Genomic DNA, 25,160 nt, shown 5'->3' on the forward strand with positions numbered 1-25,160 from the left:
TCAGGCAAATGAGGCAGCAGCGGTCGTAACAGGCTGCGTTTAGTGGTTTTTTATGTACAAGAAAAATGATTTTTTTTTTTGTCTGGTTTTTCATCTTTTGTCTTTTTGTTTTTGTTTTTATTACTTTTAAAGCTTCTCCCCCCCCACCCCCAAAAGTGCATTTTTATCAATTTTTTTAAATCTCCCACACTTTATAAAGACTCTCAAATACAGTCTATGGAATGTCTGCTCTGTGCTCTGTGCCCCCGGGCACCGCCCCTGCCCCCCCCCACCCCGTTCACCAGGCCCGGCCCCCCAAAGTCCAAGGCACCTTGTATCTGGGCCTGGGAGGGGCGGGGGGGACCCTGGGCCTCAGGAACCCTGGCCATGGCCTCCAGGCAGCCCCGGCATCGGGACGGGGGTCTCCCCAGCCCCTCCACCTCCTGGCCCTGCCTGCCCACCCCCTGTGTAAATCTATGTCCTTAGTGTGAGCTAGACTGAACTCTGAGGTTATGGCTCCCGGGGCGCCCGAGCCCCCAGGCCCTGACCCGTCCTGCGCCAGCCGCCCTCCAGGAAGGCTGCTTCCTCAGCTTAAATAACTTTTTAAAATAAAACTGCAAATATAAATATCTTTCTTTCTCAAAAAATAGGATTTTTGCTTTTTTTTTTTTTTTTTTTTTTTTCTGTTTTAAATTTTTTGTCCTGCTTTTCCTTTCACTCTGTCTGGCCTCCTACAATCCCGGCTGCCTGGACTGCCTCGGTCCTGGGGGGCCCCTCCCCCCACCCGGCCCAGCCTCGACCCCACCATGCGCGACGTGTCCAATGCTGCTGTCCCCCCCCCCCCCCCCCCCGCCCCGGCTCCCGCCACCGCCCTCCCCCCCAACCCCGGAAGGAAGCAAAGGGACAGCCAGGTACAAATGGTGACTAGATGGCCACAGGGGGGTCTCCTGGGCAAGCCACCCAAGGGGGGGGCCGACTTTGGTATGGCCTGCTGGAACCCGGAGAGGCGCAGGCCCACACCCGTGCCAGGCTGGGCCTGGTCCGGAACTTTACATTCACTGGGTTTTAAGTTTTGTTTTTTTTTTTTTTTTTCTGTTTTGTAGTGTTTTTTTTCTTTTTTTTTTTTTTCTTACTCTCAAAAGGTGGGGTCAGGGTGGGGGGGGTTGCTAGGCAGGGAGAAGTAGCAAGGGTGTTAGCCTCTCTCTCCTAGGTCCCACAGGCCAGCTGACCGCTCCGGGGGGTGTTGGGGGAGGCCCTCCGGCACACACCTCCCCCCCCCCCCCCCCGGGAGCTCCCCCCCCAACCCTGCCCGGAGCCCCTGGCCCGGACCTCACTCTCGCACACACGCGCGCACACATCCACCCAACTTCACCAAGATGATGGAAATAACAATTTCGCTTTGTTTTTCTTTTCTTTTTTTTTTTTTTTTGTACCAGGCAGTTAAAAAAAAAAAACACCCCAAAAAAAGAAAACACAAAAAAAAAAAACCCCAAACAACCAAACAAAAAAACGTTTTGCTGTGTCCTTTCTGACCAGTCAGCACGCTCCCCCTCAAATATTTTTTTTTTTGTTTGTTTGTTTCCTGAAACGCGAGAACTCAGCAGTATCTTTGGCAACACTTGATCACGACCTTAATTTAAAGAATAAAAATAAAATCGATCCACGTCTATGTACAGTATGTGATTGCGCGGGGTCAGGGGCCGGGGTCCCGGCGCTGGGCCCATGCGGACGCTGCGGCCCCTAGGACGGGCGGGCGGGCCAGGGGTTAAGGCGGAGTGGGTGGGCAGGGTGATCAGAAGCGGAGCTCAGAGCTAGGGGCAGGGGTTTAGTGCAATTCCCGAGGAAGTCTGTGTTAAAAGTGTGCTCGGCGGGGATTCAGCCCTTGCCCCCGCCATAGTCCCAGAGGCCTTGATCCCCCCCACCCCGAGTCCAGCCGCCCCCACTGGCCAGGACGACAGCTGTGATTTTTCAGTTGGTTTTATTGCGAGGGGGTGTATGGGGGGGGGGGGGAGAGGGCTGTCCCCTCAGGGAACCTCTCAGCTGGGGTGGGGTGGGGGGGGTCCCTGGCCTGGGTGCTCGAGCTCTCTGCTTGGCCTCCACAGATGGTTCTCCAAAAGGGCTTACTCTATGACACCGGGGTGTGAGGGAGGCCACCCGGCCCTGGGCTCCCCTGCCACCCCCCCTCAGGAGGGGGGGTCCTGAGACATTTGGGGGGCTGACGGGCTCGGGGGGAGGGGTGATGAATAGTATCCTGTAGAAACAATGATGAAAGTTGCCTTCTTAAAAAGCTTCCCTTTAAAAAAAAAAAAAAAAAAAAAAAGACAAGACGGGGTCTGTCACAGAGCAAAGGGGCACAGGGAGACGGGCCAGCAGCTGGGGCGGGGGGGGGGGAGCAGGGGCACCCCTCACCTTGGGCTTTGATGGGGGAGGGTCTCGGCTTGACAGAGCGTCTATTTACAGGGTCCCACGCTAGGCATTGCATATGCGAGAGGGCATTGGGGTGAGGGTGCCCTGGCCTCTGGCAACACGGTCTCCCCAGCCCTGGCCCCCGTCCGTGGCCTGTGGCTCGGTCAGTACCGGGCCTTTGGGGAGCCAGAGGCTGGGGGGAGGCGGGTGCCAGCCCCCAGATTACAGTCAGTGCCTTTGAATAAAAAGAGGGGTGCCTGGGGGAATATAAGGCCCTGGAGGTGGGGCCCCGCCACCCACCTCGACGGGGTTGACCTGTCCCAGATGGCGGCTCCTTGGTGGCCACAAGGAAGGGCGGCCATGCTGGAGGGCGGGGAGCCCCAACGTGGGCGAGGGGCGAGGGCAGGGGGCGGGGGACTGGATTGCTCTAGCTGGTTGGAAGGCCAGCCCTCTCTCGGGCCCATCCCTGAGCTGGGGAGTCAGTAAGGAGGGTCCCCGCAGACACGGGTGGCCATCGTATGGCTGGCAGGTGAGACACCTCCGAATCAGAACCAAAACGGGACAGAATGGGAGGGGGGTGGGGGTGGGGGGGACACGGCAGAAACACAAAAAAACCCCACGGTCCTGCCTGCAAGGCGAGCCCCCGGGTCAAAGCACGAAAACCTCAGAAGACCTCGCCCCCGTGCCTTCCTGACCCCTCTCACCTCGGGGAACAGAAGTCGATTCTGCATCTGCGGTGGGTTTTTTTTTTTATTATTTTGTACAAAAATAAATTGACTTTTAGGAATTTCTTTTTGCTCTCTCTCTCGCTCGCTCTCTCGCTCGCTCTCTTTTATTTTTTATTTTTTTTGTCTTTTCGACTTTTCATAGAAGTTGGTTGCAACTTGTAAACATGTTTTTAAATTAAGAATTAAGATAAAGTATAGTACCCGTTCTGTTACAAAGTGCCAAGACTTCTATTTGTGGTTGGTTGTCTTTTTTTTGTGTGTTTTTTGTGGTTTTTTGTTTTTTTTTTCCTTTCATTTTGTAAAATGTTGTCTTTATTGCTTTTGTGACACGAGAACGTCTGCACTCTTCTCCCCTCCTCCCTGCCACCTCGAGACCCTGGGCTCCCTCCGCTCTGGCCTCGTCCACCCCACACTGTTGCTTTGCTCCTCTGAGGAAAGTATATTTTATATATATATATCTATATATATCTATATATAAATTTTGTTTTTAAGGAGGAAAAGAAAAAAAAAATCTAAAAAGTGCTTTAAAAACTTGGGAGAGGGCTAAGGGGGGAGGGTAAAGACAAAAATGTTTTGAATCTCCAAACGTCTCGTGGGGTCTGGGTGGCCTGGGTCGGGGAGCACGGCCTGGGGGGGGGGGGTGGCGGGGCGCCCTGAGCGGCGGTCTGAGGGGGGGGTCCGCCAGGGTGTAAGTGCCGTGAAGGGAGGCGGCGGCAGCCCCCCCCCCCCCCCCCCAGGGAGCCACCCTGGCGCCCCCTCCCCCGACTCCCCTCTCCGGGCCTGGAAATAAATAGATTTGTGTCACAGCGGCCAGGACACATACAGGACCACAGGCAGGAGCGGGAGGCAGGGAGGTGGGGGGGGGGGGGAGACCCCCACTTAGTAAGTGCCCTGAGGAAGGAGGGTGGGGGTGGGGACAGGGTGCATTTTAACGTCCACTCACAGCGGACAGAGATCATTTAAGGTCTTGTCTGAAAGACTCATAGAAACCAGCGAGGGGATGAAAACAAAAGCCCACCCCAGTGCCCCAGCCCCCCGCGGCCACCCTCACCCCCACCTGGCGCCTGGGGCCCTGACCAGGCCTCAGATGGGACCCCAGACTCCATGCTGGGTGTGCCCCGCGGGGGGTGGGGGGTGGGGGCTCAGAATCTAGATGTCCCACAAAAACCCCAAACCGAGACCCGAAACCCGTCGGCGGGGTGGGGGTACGGGGAGCCGGAGCGGGGGCGAGGGTCCCCGCGGAGGGAGAGAACATCATGAAGGAGAAAAATCTCAGAAAAGCACTACCCTAGATTCTGTGGCGCCTCATATATATATATCTGTATATATATATATAGATATAGATATCTGTATATAGATAGATTTTCTTTTTTTGTGTTTTTGGGGGGGTGGTGGGTGATTTTCTCTCTCTCTCTCTCTCTCTGTCTCTCTCTCTCTCTCTCTCTCGGGTTTCTGTTTTCTCTTTTTGGTTTTCAGGCAAGTCCGGCCGCGAAGCTGCCGTCGGCGGTGGCCCCGGCGCCCCCGTCGCCTCCCCCTCCGCCGGCACCCGCTACATTCAACCTGCTCAGGCCGTCAGCGCCGGCCTCGTCCTCGTCCTCGTCCTCGTCCTTAAAGTGCTTCTCCTGGCCGTTGCGCCGGCCGTCGGGGGAGCCGGGCGGGGCCGCGGCGCCGGGCGGGGCGGCGGCCCCCGGGGAGGGGTCGGGCCCCCCGAGCGCCCCGCCCCGCACGCGGGGCTTGCGGCCGCGGCGCGAGGGGACGCCGTTGCAGCCGTCCTTCTTGAGGTGTCTGTGCAGGTGGTCGGAGCGCACGAAGGTCTTGCAGCAACTGTCACACTGGTAGGGGCGCAGGCCGGTGTGCACGCGCATGTGGTTCTTCAGGTCGTAGTTGTGCGCGAAGGCCGCCCCGCACTGCTGACACAGGTACGGCTTCTCGCCCGTGTGCTTCCTCATGTGCACCTTGAGCTTGTCCTGCCTGTGGGCGGGGCGGAGGGGGGGTGGTCAGCGGGCGCCGGCACCACCCCGAGCCCCGCGGGCCACGGCCGGAGACGTGGGCCCTCCGCGCAGGGGTAGGGACAAGCCCGGGAATACCGGGGCACCCAGGGCCGTGGGTCGGAGACGTGGGCCCTCCAAGCCCGAGGAGGGACAAGCCCGGGAATACCGGGGCACCCAGGGCCGTGGGCCCTCCAAGCCCGAGGAGGGACAAGCCCGGGAATACCGGGGCACCCAGGGCCGTGGGCCCTCCAAGCCCAAGGAGGGACAAGCCCGGGAATACCGGGGCACCCAGGGCCGTGGGCCCGAGACGTGGGCCCTCCAAGCCCGAGGAGGGACAAGCCCGGGAATACCAGGGCACCCAGGGCCGTGGGCCCGAGACGTGGGCCCTCCAAGCCCGAGGAGGGACAAGCCCAGGAATACTGGGGCACCCAGGGCCGTGGGCCCTCCAAGCCCAAGGAGGGACAAGCCCGGGAATACCGGGGCACCCAGGGCCGTGGGCCCTCCAAGCCCAAGGAGGGACAAGCCCGGGAATACCGGGGCACCCAGGGCCGTGGGCCCGAGACGTGGGCCCTCCAAGCCCGAGGAGGGACAAGCCCGGGAATACCGGGGCACCCAGGGCCGTGGGCCCTCCAAGCCCAAGGAGGGACAAGCCCGGGAATACCGGGGCACCCAGGGCCGTGGGCCCGAGACGTGGGCCCTCCAAGCCCGAGGAGGGACAAGCCCGGGAATACCGGGGCACCCAGGGCCGTGGGCCCTCCAAGCCCAAGGAGGGACAAGCCCAGGAATACCGGGGCACCCAGGGCCGTGGGCCCGAGACGTGGGCCCTCTGCGCTGGGGAAGCGACACCCACAGGGACTAGAAAACGCCTTGCACTCCCCCCCCAACCCCCGCCACCGCTCAAATGGCAGAACCTCTCCGAACCCCTTTTCTCTTATCCATAGAAGGAGGGAAATAATGGGGCTTCCCTCTGGGGGTTCTGCCTGTGGCACCTGCATTCATTCACAACACTAGGCATTTACTGAGTGCCTGCTGAATACCAGACCCTGTTTCCCGTGCTGGAAAATACTACAGGGCATGAGGCAACACGCCAGGGTGTTTGGTAACAGAGAGGGTGGCCAGCTGTCCTGGTCTCTAAGACCGCAAGTCCTGCATTCTGGGACAGAGGGTCTCCACCCCACAGCCCCCAGTCTCCGTCAACTCCCCCAGCACCTCTGTCTTTCTCTGCTCTGGCCGCGCTGGATTCCTGGCTGTCACTACAACAGGCTGAGCACAAGCCTACTTCAGGACCTTTGCACATGCTGTTCCTGCTGCCTGGAGCACTTTTTAACCGGATCTTCATATCTGACTTCCAGCTCAGACGTCACTTCCTCAGACAGGCCCCTCCCCACCTCGCACTCCACCCAACCCACCCCGCGTCCCTCAGGCCACCGCCCCTTACTCTCGTTTGCGTGCCAGTTTCCTTGTTCCTCATCTGTCTGCCTGCCTGGACTGCGAGCCGCAAGACAGCGGGGCCCGGGTGATTCCGGGGCCCCTGCCTGCCCATCTCGCCCCACAGGGAACAGTGCGGAGCCAGCCAAGCTGGCCAACGGATCAGCCCTAAAGCAACGACAGTCCGGGTGCTGCTCTGTCTCACACAGCAGCCACGGCTCTCCCACGCGGCCCGAACCCTCGAGACGCGGCCGGTTCAGGCTGAGATGGGCCACCAAGTCCAAAAGGCGCCCCAGATCTTGAAGGCTCCGTTCGCTTAACGTGTCACGCAAACTGGCTCGCTTAGAGCTCTGTACGCTGATTACACGTTGAACGCAAGAAAAATGGATGTCAAGTACGACTCGAGTTCCTTTCACCTGTTCCTTTCACTTTTTAAAAAATGCGCCTGCCGGAAGATGTCAAATCACAGAGGTGACTCACGTGATCGCTGGGTTGGCCTCTAGCCGTGGGAGAGGATTCCTGCCTGGAATCCACAGGGCAGGGGCAGAGACCTGGGTCTCCGGAACCCTGGCCGGCATCTGACCCGTTCCTTGCTGCAGCCTCTCGCACCCTGCGGCTCAGCCATCCTGGGCCTCTCACTTTTCACACCTACCACAATGCTCAGTGCCGGGACCGACAAACTCCTATTCATCCGTCAAAGCCCCATCTCAAATGTCCCTCCTCCTCCAGGAAGCCTTTCCCACTCCTCAGAGACTTGGTCTCCCCAGGCTCTTCTAGCCCCAGGTCCCTACCTCTGGCACCACCCACAGAGCTCTAACCCTTTCAAGCCTCCCTATTGCCCGGAGGTTCAAGGCCTGGCCCTTTGCAACCAGACCCCTGCCTCTTCTCCAGCCTTAGAATCCCACGTGAGTCAACAGAACTCGGGACACAGTAAACTCCTTGTTCCCTGGACCACCTGGGTCTCTTAGCCCCGAGGGAGCTCCCTTCCCTCCACCTCCTCAGAGTCTACGAACACGGTCTCCCGCTTGTCCCGTCCAGATCCCAGCGCGGGCCAGGTCCAGAGGGGACAGCAGGGACTCCGACTGAGGAGCAGAGAGACTCCTCCAGTTAAGGCTCAGAGAGGCAAAGCGACCTGTCCCAGGCTGCACAGCGGGCCAGGGGCTGCCCGGTGGTGGGGTGGGGGTGGAAGCAGCCTGTTTCGTCACCCCGAGCCCTGGTCCGGGTAATTATAGCCCCGGCTGCCACAGGCCCCGCTTACTCAACTCTCTAGTGTGACTCACAGGGGCCCCTGGGCTCCCTGGCCTGGAGGAAGGCGTGGGGGCTGGGGCCCTGGGTTGGGGGCAAAGAGGAGCCAGGTGGGCACGTGGGGGTAGAGGCCCGGCCTGGTGTGGCTCTCCCTGCCTCAGTTTCCCCGCCTGGTAAACAGGATGAGCCTGAGTCAGGGTGGGGTAGCCAAGAGAACTCCAGTTCAGAATGAAGCCACCTGAGGCCTGTCATTAGAGGTGTGGGACCGGTGCGGGGGGGGGGGGGGGGGGGGGAGTGTCAGGGGAGCCCCAGGCCCCTTCTCACCCTGCTCACCTCTCCAGATCCTGGCTTACTGGGCCTCAACAAAGCTGCCCCTCCTGGGCCCAGAGACCCTGAGGGCACGGCTCACAGCCACCTTAAGGACCCCTGTCTGGAGGAAGAGGCAGCCTCCGAGACTAACAGCGCCCCAATCTCACCAAATGGGGGGGGGGGCAGGCCCCCAACTAGATTCCTACCTCCCAGCTGGCACCCTTTACCCCTTGCTTAGGGTCCTGAGCCCTGCAGTCTGGGCCACACCCTCTTCTCCTGGCCTGGTGGGGAAGGGGCCGGGGGTCAGCCCCTAGATCCTGTCCCCATGGGGCAGGGCCGGGAAGCTGGGACAATGGCCTCTTTCTTCAGCCTGGGTGGGCGTGGCTGGGGGAACCCCAGGGCGGGTGGGGGTAGGGGGTGATGCTGAGTCACCCAGCCTGGCCAGGCCCCTGCACGCCAGCCCCCCGCGCCCCCCCCCCCCCGCTCCCCCCCTGCCGCCGGCTGGCCCACAGGGCCCAGCCAGCCAGCTCTGGACTCTTAAGACCCAATCACAAATTCCCCTAGCCTGGCCTCCAACTCCTCCTGCCTAGGGACCAAACCCCGTGGCTCCCATGTCCATTTCCCTCCTGCTGCTGCCGCGACCCCCAAGCTGAACTGGCCTCAGGGCCTTTGCAGTGGCGCTTCCCTCCTCGGGGACGCAGCTCTCTGTTTAAAAACAGCCGCCGCCCCCTCCCTGGTTCTCTGCTCCCAACTTGTGTTCTCAACTCTGTGGTTTTAGCTCACACACGCCCCGTGGCCCGCGCGGGGATTCTGGCGTGCCTCTCCACTCCTGGGTCCCCCGGGGCCTAGGACAGGGCCTGGCACCCACCGAGTAGAGCGAGTCCCCCGGGGCTCCTGGGAGACTCAGGGAGGCAGCCCGGCTCCCCCTGCCCTACGGGGCAGCCACTCTCTCCCCAGGCAAACGTCGGCCTCCAGTCCGGAGGAGAAGAACGCCCCCCACCCCCGACTCCCGGGCCTTCCCTCGAGCCTGAGCCTCCCGTGGTCCGGCCCCGAGGCCTATGGGCTCAGCCCGGGGAGTGCCCGAGCCCTCCCCCGCCCGAGACAGAGAAAGCACCATCCCTGGAGGGGACAGCGGTGCTGCGGGGGGGGGGCGGGGGTCCCGGCGTGCCCGCTGCACCCCGTCCCCCGCCCCTCGCCCCCCACCCCCGCCCCGCGGCGCACCGGCTCACCTGGTGAATCGGACTTTGCAGATGTTGCACTCATAGGGCTTCTCTCCGGTGTGGGTCCGGATGTGCCGCGGCAGCTTGCCGGCGCCCTGGATGACCTTCTCGCAGATGGGGCACTTCTGGAAGGCCTTGGCCCGGATCTTCTTTTCCACCTTCTGCGACCAGGCCGGGTAAACATCCCCGTCGTGGGCGCCGCTGAAGTACTTCAGGTAGTAGTCCACGACGCCCTTGTCGTCCGCCCGCGACTCGTCGTCGCTGTCCCCCGCCGCCGCCGCCGCCCCCGCCCGGCCCACCGATGACATCATCTGCTGCAGCAGCGTGCTGGCCGCCAGCCCATCCGCGTCGGGCCCGTCCCCGTCCCCGTCCTCGGCCGCGCCCGACAGGAAGCCCGGAGAGTCGCCCGGCTCGGGGGCCGCCTCCGACAGCGAGGCCGCTTCCTCCTCCCCACCCCGGCCGTAGTGGCCGTTCTGCGTGGCGGTGGCCGGCGGGGCCACGGGTGGCGGGAAGAGGCCCCCGGCAGGGGGGTCCTCGTCCCGCTCCGGCCACAGGCCCGGGTTGCTGTCGCCCTCGTCCGCGTCCCCGGCCGAGGGCCGCTCGGCCGGCGGCCCCGGCCCGTAGAAGTCCAAGCCATTGCAGTCGCCGGCGGCCACGGCGGCCACGGCCGCGGCCACGGCCTCCTTGGTGGCGTCCAAGTCCTCGTCGGACGTGCCGAAAGCAGACCAGGGGAAGGCGGCGGTGGGGGGCAGGCTGTTCATGGGGTTGCTCTGGAAGAACTCGAGGTACTCCTTGGCCCGGAGGAGGTTCCGCTGGTCGGTCTGATCCACGAGGTCCAGCTGCCCGGCGTCGGCGCCCGCGTCGGCCGCCAGGATCTGCCGGTCGAGGAGGTCGGCGCAGACGTGGCTCACGGCGGGGATCTCCAGCAGGCGGGCGGCGCTGAGGATGTCGCCCACGTTGGCCGTGCTGACGGTGAGCGTGGCCGTGTAGGCGAAGTCCATGAGGGCCGTGAGGGCCTCGGCGCTGACGAAGTCGATCTCATACACGTTCTGCTGGTCCACCACGGCGCCCGACGTGAACAGCTTCTTGAAGTACTGGCTGCAGGCGGCCAGCACCGAGCGGTGCGTGGGGAACTCCCGGCCCTCCACCAGGATCACCACGTCGCACAGCAGGCCCTGCGTCCGCTGCTCGTTGAGTCCGCTCAGGATGTCGCTGCTGTGGTCAGGGAACGGGATCCCGATGGGGCCGTCCACACCGCCGGCCATCTTCCGCGCCGAGACCTGCAGCGCCAGGTGGGGGGGGGGGGGGGGAGGGAGGGAGGGAGTAGTGATTGTGAGGGTGCGGGGTGGTGGGCGCACCGGCCGGGGCTGGGGACCCCCGGAAGGCGCCCCCCCCCCCCAGCCTCAGTTTCCCAGCTGTGCACCAGGGCAGGCGGACGTACAGTGCTGCCTTATCAACGGGCAAAACCCACCCGGGGGCTCGAGCGACAGATCCTGACGCCCCCCCCGCCCCCTCCACCAGAGGGCCCCCTAGAGTGCCCGGCCAAGGGATGATTTGAGGCGGTACGGGAGCACACAGTAGGCGCTCAATAAATGCCTTGCTTCCTAATGAATCTGAGTGCTGGCTTCTGCCCGCACCCTCTCTAGGAGGCGGTGATGCAAGGCACCCACTGTGCGCTGTCATATGCCCGAGCCCCCGGCAGTCCCTGCGGGCAGCACCGTCTGCCCTGTGGAGGTGAGAAAACAGGGCTCCGGGAGGAGAACCACGCCCACGGCCCCTCAGCCGTACCCTGACTCACACCTAGGATGCGTGACCCGGGGGACAACCCGGTCGTCAGTCCCTGCCTGGCCCCTGGGCCTCTCTGACCTCCCAGTGAGGCTCCGAGTCAGGAGGAAAGGGTAAGGCCAAGACCCAGGGACCAGGCTGTGGGCGTGCCCTGGAGGGGCGGAGCCAGTGGCCACAGGACAAGCCACTTCCCGCGCCTGGCGGAGCCCCCAGCACGGAGCCCCCAGGACGAGGCAGCTCAGCTTGGCCCAGGCACAGCAGAGTCACGGGGTGGGGGGGGGGGGGAGGGGGGACGACTGCCTGAGGCTCCTTTTCCCTGCCCACCCAGGCTGAACCCCCAGAGGAGAAGTAGGGGCTTTCTGTCCACCTCATGCCCACCCGGCTCCTCCCCAACTCTTGGCCACCCTGTTCGGCCCAGGGCCTCAGTCTCCCCATCTGTCGAATGGACAGAGAGGCCTTTGGAAAAGCTGGCGGTAGTGGTGGGGGACACTCCGTCTGTCCTGCCCCTCTCCCCCACTCCCTTTTTCCGCCTTCCCCTGGGCTGTGACTCATCCACCCACTCGGGCGCTTGTGCAACCCTCTGGCTCCTGTCCCCACCCCTCCACCCTCTCTGGGGAGCCCCCAGCTGCCCCAAGCCACCCAACACAACCCACGTTGCTCCGGTTGCCCAGCTCTCAGGACTGAGCCCCCAGACATCTCCTGGGAGGGGGGCCGCGCCTTCCTTGTCCTAAGGGCCTCGGGACCCCCAGCCCCCCAGGCAGAGCACGAGCAGCCCAACCCAGCTCCAACCCACATCCCTCCCGCCTCGAGTGGACCAGCCTGGCAAGGGACCCCGGGGTTGGTCTGGCCCGACCCAAGGCCAGGCCGGGACTGTCCCGACCCGGGGCCGCCCTGGGAGCAGGGCCCTGGCCCTGGGGCTGACACAGAGGCCTTTGTGTGGCCACTCGGGCCGGCACTACACTTCCCAGGACACCTCTCTCTGCGGCCCGCCCTCTTTCCCGCTGACCACACCAGCTGCTCGGCTCCCCCCTCTGTTCCGCCAGCCTGTGGTGGGGCGGGGGGGGGGGGGGGGGGGAGGCTCAGATGTGGCTGTTGGGAGCAGGAGATGGGGGGGGACGCCCGACCCCATCTGAGGCCCAGCCACGGAAGCCTCGGAGGAGCCCCTGTGGCGGCTCCCACCCCCTGCCACCATCTGCCGTCTGGCCCCAGGCCCCAGGGAGCAAGTGGGCAGATGGGCTCCGGATCAGACTGGCCTCGGCCCTCCTCACCCCCTTATGATCCGGGCCACCAAGGCCTCAAGATGGCCACCTTGGCCCCACTTGCCATCCTCCCCCCAGGTGCCTCAAGGTCCGGACCCGCAATGGTTCAGAGGATTCAGCAGCACCTCCCCCCCCAACCCCCGCCCCCCCAGGCTGCCCCACCCCTGCCTTCCCACAGGCACTGCGCCTGCCGGGCAAGGGGGCTGGCGCAGCCTGGCCCTAAGTATGAAGATGCTCGGGGCTCCGGTTTGCAGCCGGCTGGGGGAGCAGGCCCAGGGCACCAGCCCGGGGCCCTGGGTCTGGGTCTCCACCAGCCAGGCGAGCCTGCAGCGTGGCGCGGCCCGTAGGTCCAAAGGCCACGTCTCTGTCCCCTCCAGCCAGGGCCTCTGTTTCCCCCACGTAATCCTAAGAGACCCCCCCCCCCGACCCCCAGCAAGCCCTTGCGTCATCCCTCAGCCTGGAAACTAAACTGGGTCTGCAGACAACCTGGCCCACACCCTCCCGCCACCTGCGTGCCACACCCCAGGCCACTGCCCCCACCCCTTGGGGCCCCTCCCTCTAAGGTAGAGGCAGAAAACCCTGCGCGGGTCAGGCGGGCGACCCGGCAGTTAAAAGGCACCTGTTTGCTGAACACCCACTGTGCGCCGCGGCATCTTCTCGCCAGGACAGCCGTGTGGCCTCCTGCACCCTAAGAGGCCCGGCCGGCACCCTAACCCCACGCCAGGTGGCTGCCTCGGTCAGGACGACCCAATGAAACTTCTCTCCTCCAGGAAGCCCCACCCCCACGCCGGCCAGGTCCCCACCCTCCAGGCCCAGGGTCCTCACAGCTCGGGGCCCACACCCACCCAGCCCATCTTTCATCAGAGCCCCGCCCCCGCCTCCATGGGATTTCCGGGGCGCTCGGTGCTGACTCGGCGGCGGCCGAGGGGCAGGCCTCAGCAGGCTCCCCCCCTCCCCCCACCCCCGCCGCCGGCGCACAGTAGGGGCGCAGCAAACCGGATGAACCAAAGACCACAGAGCCATGCGCGGAGTGAGCCCACACCCAGCCCCGCCCACCCGGCTGGCGCGCTCCCCCGGTCCCACCTCTGAGCTAACCTGGGGTCATTTATTTGCCGCACTGTTTCCAAGGCGGCAGAACCCGGGCCTGTCGGGAGCCCTCCCGGGGCCTCCCCCGTGCCCTGGACGATTGGGGACTAACTGGCACCTCGTTTCATCCTTCTCGCTGTAAGCCCAGGGCTTTACAGACGAGGAGAGGCTCAGAGAGGTGAGAAGGCCTGGGCAAGGGCACACAGCAGACCAGCGGCCAGGCCGGGGACCCAGTGCCAGGTCAGGAGTGCCCCGGCCTGGCCCCAGGAGCAGCAGGTGTGGCAAGGGCATCCTGAGCGCGGAGAACAGGACAGGCAAAGGCCGGGAGGTGGGCGCCCCGGAGAGGGACAGGGGGAGGAGGCCCTATTTACCGTGCTTCCCAAGGTCAGGGGCAAGGTGAGGGTTGGGGCGGGCCTCCTCCTTCTCCCCCCTCCTCAGACTCATGGGGAAGGAGAGGGGGTGGCCAGCAGGGGGTGGGCAGGTAACTGCCACCTGCTGTCTTCCTGGAAGAGGGGGTGAGGGGGGTTTCTTAATGAGCAGTTGAGGCCTGTCTATCCCCCACGCCCTGGCCCCGACACAGAGTAGGACAGGAAACCAAAGAAGGGACCTCTGACACCTACTATGTGCCGTGCACAGCAGTCCGGGCCCAAATCCCAGGTCCTCCACTTCCAGGCCGTAGGACACCGGGCAAGAGGCAGGGCCTCTCTGTGCCTCAGTTTCCTCGGAGGTCATGACAAGTGCCAAGGGGACTGGGGCTGCTTGAGGCCCAGGGTCCCGGCCCCACCTATTCAGCAAACTCTGCCTGAGGACCTACTGTGTGCCGGCATGCGTCCCCAAAGGCCCAGTGAGGCTGCTTACTGACCCCACCCCCCCCGGGCCTCCTTGCGGATGGGGGGACCCTGAACTTAACCTCCGAATGTGACTCCAGGAATTCAGCCCCCTCCCCACCTACTGCGTGTCAAGGAAGTATGTGGTGAGGCCCCAGGAGGAAGCCAGGGGCGAGGAGCCCTCACCTGGAGGGGAAAACCAGACCCAGAGAGGGTGGGTGGCCGGCCCAAGGTCACACAGCAAGTCTGGTGCCCAGGTGCGGTCGCCAGGCCCACGCCCAGCCGCCCCCGCCCCCTCCCAGGCCAGCGGCCTGTGTTGCAAGGTTGGTCCCAACGGGCAACCCCGCCCTGACCTGGTGCCAATCCCTGCCTGGCCCGGTCCCCGGCCTGGGGTTTAATGGGACAGGAATGCAGCGTCCCGATTAGGGAGTGGGGGGCACCAACGGCCCAGGGTGGCTGCCGGGCTGCCAGCCCGCCTGTCCTCACAGGCCTCCAGCCAGGCCAGACACCAGCAAACAGGCCCTCGGCCATTTTATGTGTCCATTTATTGCCCTAAATGGGGAGGGGCTTCCTGCCCAGGCCTTAAAGGGCCAGAGGCAGGAAGGCTGCAGGCCGGTGGGAAGTTGGGGGGCGGGGGGTGCTTCGAGGAGGTCACGGGGATCCCATCTGACCCCCAACTCATGGGTGGGGCTGAGGCTCACCCTATTCCCACGCTCTCGAGGGCTGTCGCGGGTCAGGAAGTAACAGCCCTGACACCAGTCACCGGCTTCCAAGAGGAAGCCCCGGGAAGCCAGAGCCACTCGTGGGGAGTTAGAAGGAATGAGCTTCCCATCACCTGGGGGTAAGCAAAGCCAGGCTTCACAGATTCCCAGCACGGTCTAGCCCACCCTTGCTCAGGCTGTACCTGCTTGGACAAAATGCCCAGAAGGGGCCTGGCTGGCCTCTCGAAGCTGTCCTCTCTTTCGTCCAGACCTCTCCCTCCCTCCCCCGAGGCCTGCTTGTTACCAGGAGGTGCCTGCACCTCCCACCCCACCCCCCACCCCCCGCCCCCAGCCAGGGCAGGTGGATCGCTAAGCCTGGAGGGCCCAGACGAGGGGGAGCCTGGCCCGTTGGGGCCTTGTGTCCTGTGCCCACAAACCCGCCAGCTCCCTCCCATCAAACACATCCCGATGGGAGGTGGGACGGGGCCTTGTTTTCCAGTTAAACCAGAAAGGCGTGGGTGGGGACACTTCCACCGAGTGGCCGCTCACAGCCTGCTGGGGGGACAGATGGAGGGGCCAGTCCTTTGGCCAGGCTCTTCACAAGCGCCAGATTCTCAGCAGGGCCCCTTCCGCGCTTTGGGGCTCCACTCAGGACTTGGGCCCCGAGGGCAGGCGCTGCTCCTCAACAGGCCCGACCCTCATCTCGACAGGGGTCCTTACAGGTCTGTAATCACTGCCCCACTTTACGGGTCAGGAAACTGAGGCTCAGAGAGGGGAAGTGACTCGCCCAGGGTCACACAGCAGAGCTCACTTTGAACACAAGCCCACTGGCTCTGTACTGCCCGACTGGTCCTTCCCAGGCTCCTCCCCCCTCCTCCACACTGCCCCCAGGTACCAGCAAGGGACTGAACCCCCTACCCTGGAGGCCTTGGGGCCGAGGACAGCTTATTCTCACGCCCCCTCAGAGCTGCCTCTGCCTCAAAAAAGGGAGAGGTTTGCCTGAGGTCACAGAGGGAGCCTGGGGCAGGACTGGAGTCCTGCTGACATCTGTGAACTCAGGACAGGGGGGGCCCTAACCCCTGGTCACCAGGGACGCAGCACTCTCCCAGGCCCTGACACCGCACGACAGTCACTCAGCCAAGTCTCCGGGGGAATCAGGGACTAAACCCTCAGGACCACAGGTTTGGGCTGATGGCGAGACTGAGGCTGGCAGAGAGGCGGTGACCTCCCCAAGGAGACCTCAGGTGGAGGTGAGGGCTGGGCTGGGACTGGACCACACTGGCCCCCACCCAAGCCTGTTCCTCTGGTCCCCACTGCCCAGGGCTGTTGCAGGGTGGTTTATGGTCCATGCCTGGAGCATAGGTGACAGGTGAGGGGGTTCTGCATGTCTCAAGTGGCTGGGCTGGCGACACACTCCGCCAGAATCCCCGCTTCGCCCTGAGTTGACCTAAAGAGGACACAGGTAGACCCGCAGGCACCACCCGGGGAGAACCCTGTAACCCCAATTTACAGCGGGGGACACCCAGGCTCCAAAAGGCCAAGGGGCTTGCCCAAGGTCACACAGCAGCTAGTGGGTCATTCGAAACCCCAGCAGACCTCAGGCCAGCCCTGCTGCAGAGGGGCTGGCCCTGAGTCTCAGCTTTAGCGAGGTGACCTCAGTCATCTTGGGTATAATGGGTCATAAAACCCAGAGCCCTGCCCATCTCCAGGGGCCAAGGTGCCAAGGTGCGGGACTGTGGCTCAGAGAGGGCAGGAAAGGCCTTAGCGAGCCATAAAAGTGCCTGCCACAGAAGGCTGGGGAGGCGAGAGGACAAGGGGCTCGTGCTGTGTGACCTTGGGCACCTGGCTGGCCCTCTCTGAGCCTCGCTGTCCTCTTTGGACACAGGGTTTCATAAGCCCCAGGAAGTCTCCATTTGGCCTACAAATGCCGGCTCTCAGCCCCCAGGTCCCCAGGAAGAGAAGTGGGTGGGTGCCCCTCAGCTGAGAGGCGACTCGTCCTGTGAGCCAGGAGGCAGGACCATGAGGGTCAGACCCAGGCCCAGCTAGGTGACCTTGGGCTGCTCTCTGCTTCCCCCTGGGCCTCAGTCTCCCTTGCCCAACACGGCACCTGCTCCGAGGGTTGCTGTAAGCCACCCCCCCTCCCGGCCCCGGGGTCCCCACACGCGTGTCTGGCCTCCCCTCCCAGCCTTGGTTTCCTCCTGTGGCAAAGGGGACTGCCACCAGCCTGACCCAGCTATAGGTCAGAGGGCCCCAAGGAAGAGAAAGGAAGGGAAAAAGCAAACACGAGTACTTGCTACGGCCTCGGGAACCTTCCCCACTGGATGAGACCCAGCTCTGCCAGGCCTCAGTCTCCCACACAGAGGAAAGGGCGCATCAGCTCCCTGCGGCCACCCCCTGCCGCTTCTCCTAGGGCTCGTGCTGAGAGTTTCTCGTGGCTCCCGGCCCGGGCCAGGGTGCTGACTGGCCACCACGCAGCCAATCAGAACTGAATAATAAATACCCCCCCAAAGTGACCCTCGAATTAAAATTTCAGTGTCCCCATTGGCTCCTCTTTCCCTCATTAGGCATGCGGATCCCAGGCCTCCGCTCTTCCAGTCACCGGCTCCTGCCCCCCCTTCTCCCCTAGGCTCCCGTCTCCACAGCGATGGCTGGCGGTAAACAGAGCCCCGAGCCCAGCCGACAAGTGCCAGGCCCGGTGCGCTCTAGGGGCCCCAGCGGGGGTGGCCCCCAGGGGAAAATGCCCCCTGCACGGAGCCCAGCCTGGACTCCCCAGACCTCTCCCAAGACCAGCTCTGCCAATAGGAAGTGATCGGCTGGTCCTGCGGAGGGCCCCCCCAGTGTGGGAGCGGCACACTCAGGGTTACGCCCTGGCCGTGTTGTGGTGGTGGGGAGGGGGGGGGGGGCGCTGACATGGAATCCCGGATGCCCTCTCCAGCCGGCCCTGCTCCCGGAGGCAGCTGGCAGGGGGAGGGGGTGCGTAGTAAACCAAGCCTGCCACCCATGGGTGAACCAGGTGGGCACACCCGGGGAAGGGGCACCAGCACCTCTCTCACTTCCGCCGCCCAGCTTGGGGGGGGTGGGGGGAGGAGTTGTCTGCCTCCCCTGCCGGCTCACTCCACTGCTGGCTGCATTCCCCAAACATTTAGTGGGCGCCCACTGGGTGCCCCAGCCAGGTTGGACAGCAGTCTCTTGCTGCGGTCCACCGGGCTCCCCAGCCAGCAGTGCCACCCAGAACCCGCAAAGGCCTGTGCCCGGGGGAGAGGCGGGGGGGGGGGGGGTGCACCGGCCCCGGCGCTCAGTTCAGGCCCCTGCCTGGTTCCAGGCCCGGGACTGGGGGAGGGGGCTGGTTCCCAAGCCAGGGAGGGAGGAAGGGCGAGGGAGGGGGCCGGATCCCACCAGCTCACCCCCTCCTCTGCCGGGACTCAGGGTTCGCACGTGGTGGTGGCGTCAAAGGGAAGGAGGGGGGGGGGTCTGAGCCAGAGGAGACGGGGTCACGCGCTTTGGGGGCGCAGGCGGGGGGAGAGGGGTGCTCTCCGCCCCCTCCCCGGGGGCCGGAGCCGCGCGGGCCGCGCGGGCGGGGCAAGGGGCCAGGCCTGTCCCCCCACCCAAGGCTGAGTCAGGCCCGGGCGGGGGCAGGAAGCGGCCCCCTCCCCCGCCCCGGCCGCAGCGCGCGGCCCCCGCCCCGGCCCGCGGGCCCCCGCCGCACCGCCCGCGTGGGGGGCTCCTACCTCCTTCCCGGGGCAGCGGCGAGGGGGCCCGGCCCCGGCGGCGGCGGTGGCGGCGGCTGCGGCTGGGCTGGCTCCCTCCGAGGGGCCGGGAGGCGGCAGTGAGCCTGGCCCCGCGCCACCCCCCGCCGCCGGCGGCCAATCCCCACCCGGGCTGGGGGGAGGGCGATGCAAATTACCCCGGATCTGGGTCCGCCCGCCCGCCTCCCCCACGCCCGGGCCCGGCCTGCACTAGGCCGCGCATCCCCGGGCTCGCTTGCGCCGCGCGGCCGCTGGGGCCGCCGCCCTCCCCGGGGAGCGCCGGGTGGGTGACCCCCCCCCTACCGGGGCGGGGGGCCGAGGGGAGGGGGGCTGGGGACGGTTACACAACCAGGCGGGGAGGGGCCCCGGGGCGGGGAGGGGGCCGGCCCGCGGGCCGCGCAGCCGGAAGCCGGGGACCGCCACCGGCCCCCGGCGAGGGGAGCCCGGCTTCAGGCCCCGCCTCCGGGCCGGCTCGGCCCGCCCCCGCGCCGCGCCGCGCGATCGGTCCGCGCCCATTGGTTCGCCGGCCCGCCGCTCACCGCCCCTCCTCCGCACCGCCCCTACCCGCGGACCGCGGCGGGCCGCCGGCGCGAGGCACCCTGGGACTTGTAGTCCCATCCGCCTGCCACCTGCCAGTCGCAAGCGGTGGGGGGACTACGGCGTCCAGAAGCCCCCGCGGCCGCGCCCGCCCACCGGGACACTCCACCCCTTCCCCCTCCTTTGCAAAGCCCCCCTCCCTGTTTTTTCAGCCCCCTCCCCCCCCCATCCCCCATGGAGCTCAATCCTGGCCAACTCCAACGTATGCACGCAGCACCGAATAGGCCCCCGGGGGGCGAAAGCACCCCCAGTACCTAGCTGCAAACTTAGCACGCGACGCGCCCCCCTATCTCCCCACGCCGGTTCCCCCCCCACCCTCAATGCGGCCCCGCTTCCCCTCCCCCGCTCCCCGCGCGTCTGGGATCCCCGAAAAGCCATGCACTGGGGCGCGGGGGGGGGGGGGCTGGGGCATAAGCCCATGCACTTCGCCCCCAAACCCCCTTCCCGGGCGGCGCCCCCTCCCCGCGCTCGGGATCCAGGACGCTCCCAGCCTCCGGGCAGCTGCCAACCACCCCCTCCTCTGAAACTTGCGGAACGTCCGCGGCTTCCCGGATCTCCCCTTCCCGAGAGGGCAGAGGTGGGCGCAGCGCCCCCGGCCCGTCCCCGCCCTGCACCCCGTGCGGGGGGCCGCGCCGGGCGCTGACTTACCTCGCGCGGCCGGGCCGGGGCCGGGCCGGGCCGGGGCGCGAGGGGCCGGGGCCCGGAGTTGGGACTGGGCTCCTCGGCCGCTCGCCTCCGGGGTCCGCGTCTCTCGCTCTCCGCCTCTCGCGCTCTCCACTCGTCGCTCCCTCGCTCCGGCGGCGGCGGCGGCGTCACTGCCCCTACAGTAACTGTACAGTACAGCCAAAGCCCCGTATGATGCTCGCGACTCCCTTCCTGGTTTCTCCGAGGGCAAGAGGGGTCCTCCCTTGTCTTAAAGGTGCCGCAGCCGCCGGCCCCCCCCCCCACGCCCAGCCCGCCCCCCCCACCCCGGCCTCGGAGGCCAGAACAGGCTCGGCAGGTCCCCTCTTGCCACGTCTCTGCCCTCCCGTGGGGCTTCGCCCGCTGCGCCGGGGAGACCGGGCTGTTATTAGGTTTTGTCAAGTTGGTGGGGGGGGGGTCCAACCCGCCCCCGGCGCGCCCCCCCTCCTCTGACCTCTCCGCCCCGCTGCGCGGCGCCGTGCCAGCTTGCCAGCTTATCTGGCCCCAGAGCTCCCCGGGGCGCGGGGGGAGCGGGCCCCCCGGGGTGGAGGGGGGTGGGGGCCTCCAGATAAACAGGCCCCCAGCCTCTGCGCAGGGGCGGGTGCGGGGGGGCGCGGGCTTTGCCCCCGACGCCCGGGGCGTGGCAGGATGGCAGCGGGGGCGGGGAGGGCTGTGCGCACTGCGAGGACCGACGCGGGCGTGGGTCGCGGCGGCCTGGGCCGCTGGGGATAGGGGGGGGCGAGGGAGCGGGGACCCCGGGCCAGGCGCCGGCCCTCCCGGGGCCTCAGTTTGCCCCGCCGCAGAAGGGACCCGGGGGCGGGTTTTCGACTGACGGCTTGGGTCCGCTGGGCTCCCGGGTCCCTAAATGAAACAGCCAACCTGCCTGCCCGCGATTATATAAAAGAGTCGCCTCCGCCCGCTGCGCCAGGGGCGTAGCGGGGGAAGGGGTTGGCGAGGGGCGGGCTGGGCGGTTGTTTTCCCGGCTTTCCGAGTTCCCCCACCCAACTGCGGGCCGCTGGGCTGGACGGGGACCGGGCCCCGGACGTCTGGGTCCGGCGGGCCGCTCGCTCAAGGGTCTGCGTGGCTCCGGAGGGGCAGAGATGGGGAGTGGGGAGGCGTTGGCTCAGCCCGACTTTTTTCCCTGTCCATTTCTCCCACTTCCTCCCCGGTCGTGGGAGAGGTCCGGCGGGGCACGGGGGAGGGGGAGGAGGGGCCGCGCGGTGAGAACAGCCTGACCCGGCCCGGCCGGCTGCCCGCTGCACCCAGTAGGCGCCTGGGGAGGGCCGGCCGGTGCGATCAGCCGCGCGAGGGGCTCTGGGCCTCAGTTTCCCCTTCCTCCTTCCCTCGGACGGAGAGGGCTGGCACCTGCTTTATAGCCGCCTTTTACCGAGCGCCTCTCGAGTGGCTGGCTCTGTCCCGGGTCCTGTTTACCTCCATTCTAACGTCCAATCGCGTTATAATCATTATTATTTACTGTTATCATCATTATCACCACCATTACTGGCCCTGCCATGGGTGAAGGGGACGGGGTCTGTCCTTCTCGGACTTCAAAGCTTCCCACCGCCCCTGGTACTTTATTGCTTCTTCGCCCAACATATTAAAGGCGCCTTTCAACTCCCAAACGGGTTGAATCGGCTTTTGTAATAATAATTTGGCTTCTAGGGGAAACCCGGGAGGCCCCCAGAGGGGAAGTGCCAGCCCCAGGACTGAAACCAGCCCCTAGTAGGTAGGAAGGGACTGAGGGAGGGGCCGTGTGGGTCCCGGTGAGGGTGGAACCCAGGGACTTTGCTCTAACGACCCTGCCTGGGATATAAGCCCGTTTTCCTTCCTTAAACCAGCCTGCCATCAGCCTTAGGACAGAAGGGCCAGGCAGAAAGACAACTTGCAGGTCTCAGGGTTGTGCCTGGACTCCTGCAGATAACTGGAGCTCGGGCCTTGCTCCTCAATGGCCTCACCCCCTTCCCCGCAAGCTCCACCCTCCGGGTGGCTCAGTTTCCCCTCCTGTACCATGCAGCCCTGAATATCCTGCACTGTTTTTCCACAGGGGATAAACCGCTTCAGAAGGGGCAGGGAATGAATATAGACACGTACAGAAGATTGGCATTGAATCTCAACTTCATTATGCTCTGAGAAGGAGGAGTTACATAATTTCCATCTTACATATGACAAAACTGAGGCCCAGAGAGGGGCAAGGGGCAAGGGCGTCAAATCCAGCATTCCACCTGACTCTGGACCCTGCCAGAAGGGCTGGGGGTGGCTCCTCCAAGGATGTGCCGGGCTGGCATACCCCGCCCCCCCCCCCCATGCTCACTCCAGTCCCTGCAGTGAAAACAGGAAGGGAGGCAAAGCTTTGTCCTGACCCCCATTCCTCAGACCCTACTCCCTCCCCTCCCCCCACATTACCCAGGTAGATACTATTTTTAGAGTTCATAGAGCATAAGAGATTGAGTTACTGTGTGACCTTGGGCAGGTTACTTAACCTCTCTGATCCTCAGCGTCCTTTAGAAAATAATGACCCGGACTTCCTAGGGTTGTAAACAGGGGAGAGACAAGGTGGCACGGGTAACGATCTTCAACAGCACAGTGTGGCGGAAGTCCTCAGTACAGCCTAGATGTCATTCTGTCGGGGTTATTACTACTCTTGGGCCACACCCCCCTCCCGTTCCTGGCCAGGGCAGCGCTGGATTGAAACCCACCTTGCAGAGCTGAAACATCCACACGCACTCATAGCGTTTGTTACTTCATCGGCAGAACCCCCACCCCCGTCAGAGGCTTCTTGGGGCGTGTCAACCTGACCGGCTCTGTCTTAGCCACAGAGCAATACGAAAATTGACAAGTAGCAGGCACTTGTCTCCAAACTAACTCGTTCCAGGGTCGGTGGTAACGTCACCTCTACTTTTCTGACTTCTGTCTCCACCTGCGATGTCGGTCCCCCTGTGCGGCATCGACTGTCAACCCTGAGGTACAGGATGATGACGCCGAGACCCGGAGGAGGAGAAGTTGAATAATTTCCCAAAGACGCACAGCGAGGCATTGGGTGGACGTGAATTCAGGTTGTGTTGGCTAGGCTGCAAATTTGTAGATTTTGAGCAGGTAATTCTTGTCACCATGAGCGGGGATAGCTTCTGGGGGATGCTCTCAGGAGGACGGGGAGCAGGGCCAGAGACCTTCTGTTCACTGTCTTTGATCTTCTGAATTCCGTACCACGCGTATATTATTGTTTTAAGTATTCTCTGCGCCCCGCGTGGGGCTCGAACTCAAAACCCCGAGACCAACAGTCACATGCTCCACCGACTTAGCCGGCCAGGCGCCCCAATGCATACGTTATTTGCCATGAAATTTAAAATATCTTTCAAGTAACATTCCTTAACTTTGGTGCTTCAGAGAACACCATCAAGGGAGTGAAAGAAACACCCACCGAAGGGGAGACAAAGAAGCTTCGCAAATCATAGCTATGATAAGGGCCGACTCGTCGGAACCTACAAAGAAATCCGAAACTCGACGCTAACGGCAAAGTGACCAAATTGTTTCGACCGGGCGAAGGATTTTAACAGCCGTTTCTCCAAAAGAGATACATAAACGGACCATAAAGTTCATGAAAAGTTGCCCAACATCATTAGTCATCAGGGAAATGCAAATCAAAACCACGATGAAACACCACCTCGCCCCTGCTGGGATGGGGAGAGTGAAAAAGGTCGGTAACAAGTGTCGATGGGATTGGGGAGAAGCCGGAACCCCCGCCCCCCTGCCACCAGCACCACGAGTGCTGGGAATGCACAGCGCCACAGCTGTGGCCCTTCTTCCGGAAGTTAACGGGGGACCCTACGTGTGTATCCAAGAGAAGTGACAGCATCTGGCCCACACAGCAACTTGGGCGCGAAAATCCGCAACAGCGTTACTTGTAACAGCCCCAAAGTCAACACCGTCCAAACGTCCGTCGACTCGCGGATGCGTAAACACAACGTGTCCGTCTATACACGCGCACGTCACGCGGGTGTGTCCCCCGCGCACGCGCACATCCCGCGGCCGCGAGCAGGAGCGAGGCGCCCGCCCCCGCCGCCCCGCGGACGGTCCCCGAGCACACGACGCTCGGGGAGGGGACCCGACACGAGAGGCCACGCGGGGTGGGAGTCCGCGGGTGTGAAACGTCCAGAACGGGCTCATCCACGGACGGGAAGGGGGCTCGTGGGGGCCGGGGAGGGACAGTGACTGCCAAGGGGGAACGGGGTTTCCTTTAGGGGTGATGAAAATGTTCTAAGATTAGATTGAAAACCACTGACTTCTATACTCTAAAGAGTGAATATTGGGGTACGTGGATTGTGGACTTTTTTTAAATTTATTTATTTATTTATTTATTTTTTTATTTTTTTTAACGTGTATTTATTTTTGGGACAGAGAGAGACAGAACATGAACGGCGGAGGGGCAGAGAGAGAGGGAGACACAGAATCGGAAACAGGCTCCAGGCTCTGAGCCATCAGCCCAGAGCCCGACGCGGGGCTCGAACTCACGGACCGCGAGATCGTGACCTGAGTTGAAGTCGGACGCTTAACCGACTGAGCCACCCAGGCGCCCCAATTGCGGACTTTTAAAACGCAAAGCAACACCAGTATTCACGGCAGCGTTATTCACACCACCAAAATGTGGAAACCACCGAATGATCCAGCGATAGGCGAGTGGATTAATACGGCGCAGTCCATCCACACCCTGGAATATTACTCGGCCTTAAAAAGTCAGGACGTCCTGCCGCCTGCCACCGCGTGGACGGACCCGGAGGACGCCGTGTGCAGTGACAGGAGCCGGACACAGACGGACATGTCCCGCGCGACCCCGCGCACAGGGGGTCCCCAGAGGAGTCCCGTCCACAGAGACAGAGAGTAGACGGTGGGAGCCAGGGGTGGGGAGTCCGTGCTTCCTGGGGGCAGAGTCTCAGTTCTGGGGAGATGGAAAGTTCTGGAGACGGATGGCGGGGGCGGCTGCACGACAGTGTGGGGGCCAGTGACTTATGCAGGCAAGAGCGGTTGAGATGCTAGATTTTATGCCACGTATGCATGATCACAATAAAAAAGCAAAAAAGAAAAAAGAAGTCAAGCCGAAAGAGTTAGTGTTGTTTTGAGCACGTGACTGTCCAGCTTTGTGCTCCGTTAGACCCGCCGACGGCTGTGTGAGAACCC

At 64.0% G+C, this 25,160-nt stretch overlaps 1 protein-coding gene and 1 long non-coding RNA gene across 6 annotated transcripts; one reads left to right on the forward strand and one right to left on the reverse strand.

The window, feature by feature from the left end:
- On the reverse strand, window positions 1–20,838 carry ZBTB7A (zinc finger and BTB domain containing 7A). Of its 5 annotated transcripts, XR_006715577.1 has the most exons (4): window positions 19,956–20,838; window positions 9,316–10,586; window positions 4,516–5,084; window positions 1–3,193 (listed from the first exon to the last, which is right to left on the reverse strand). XR_006715577.1 is itself a non-coding variant. In XM_045491512.1 (3 exons), exons 2-3 carry the CDS (start codon window positions 10,569–10,571, stop codon window positions 4,586–4,588), a joined length of 1,755 nt encoding a protein of 584 aa, XP_045347468.1. In that variant the 5' UTR covers window positions 10,572–10,586; window positions 19,956–20,773; the 3' UTR covers window positions 1–4,585. The 5 variants fall into 5 exon arrangements, 4 of the variants coding, with proteins under 4 accessions (XP_045347468.1, XP_045347467.1, XP_045347471.1 ...); XM_045491512.1 differs by having other exon boundaries at window positions 1–5,084; window positions 19,956–20,773; XM_045491511.1 differs by lacking the exon at window positions 19,956–20,838 and adding an exon at window positions 18,693–19,072 and having other exon boundaries at window positions 1–5,084.
- Window positions 20,839–21,146: 308 nt separating this feature from the next.
- On the forward strand, window positions 21,147–24,339 carry LOC123605117. Its single transcript, XR_006715584.1, has 2 exons — window positions 21,147–21,710; window positions 22,861–24,339. It is a non-coding gene; the product is annotated as an uncharacterized LOC123605117 (long non-coding RNA).
- Window positions 24,340–25,160: the final 821 nt, after the last annotated feature.

The sequence above is a fragment of the Leopardus geoffroyi genome, chromosome A2 (assembly GCF_018350155.1).
Source record: "Leopardus geoffroyi isolate Oge1 chromosome A2, O.geoffroyi_Oge1_pat1.0, whole genome shotgun sequence".
Taxonomy (NCBI): Eukaryota; Metazoa; Chordata; class Mammalia; order Carnivora; family Felidae; genus Leopardus; species Leopardus geoffroyi.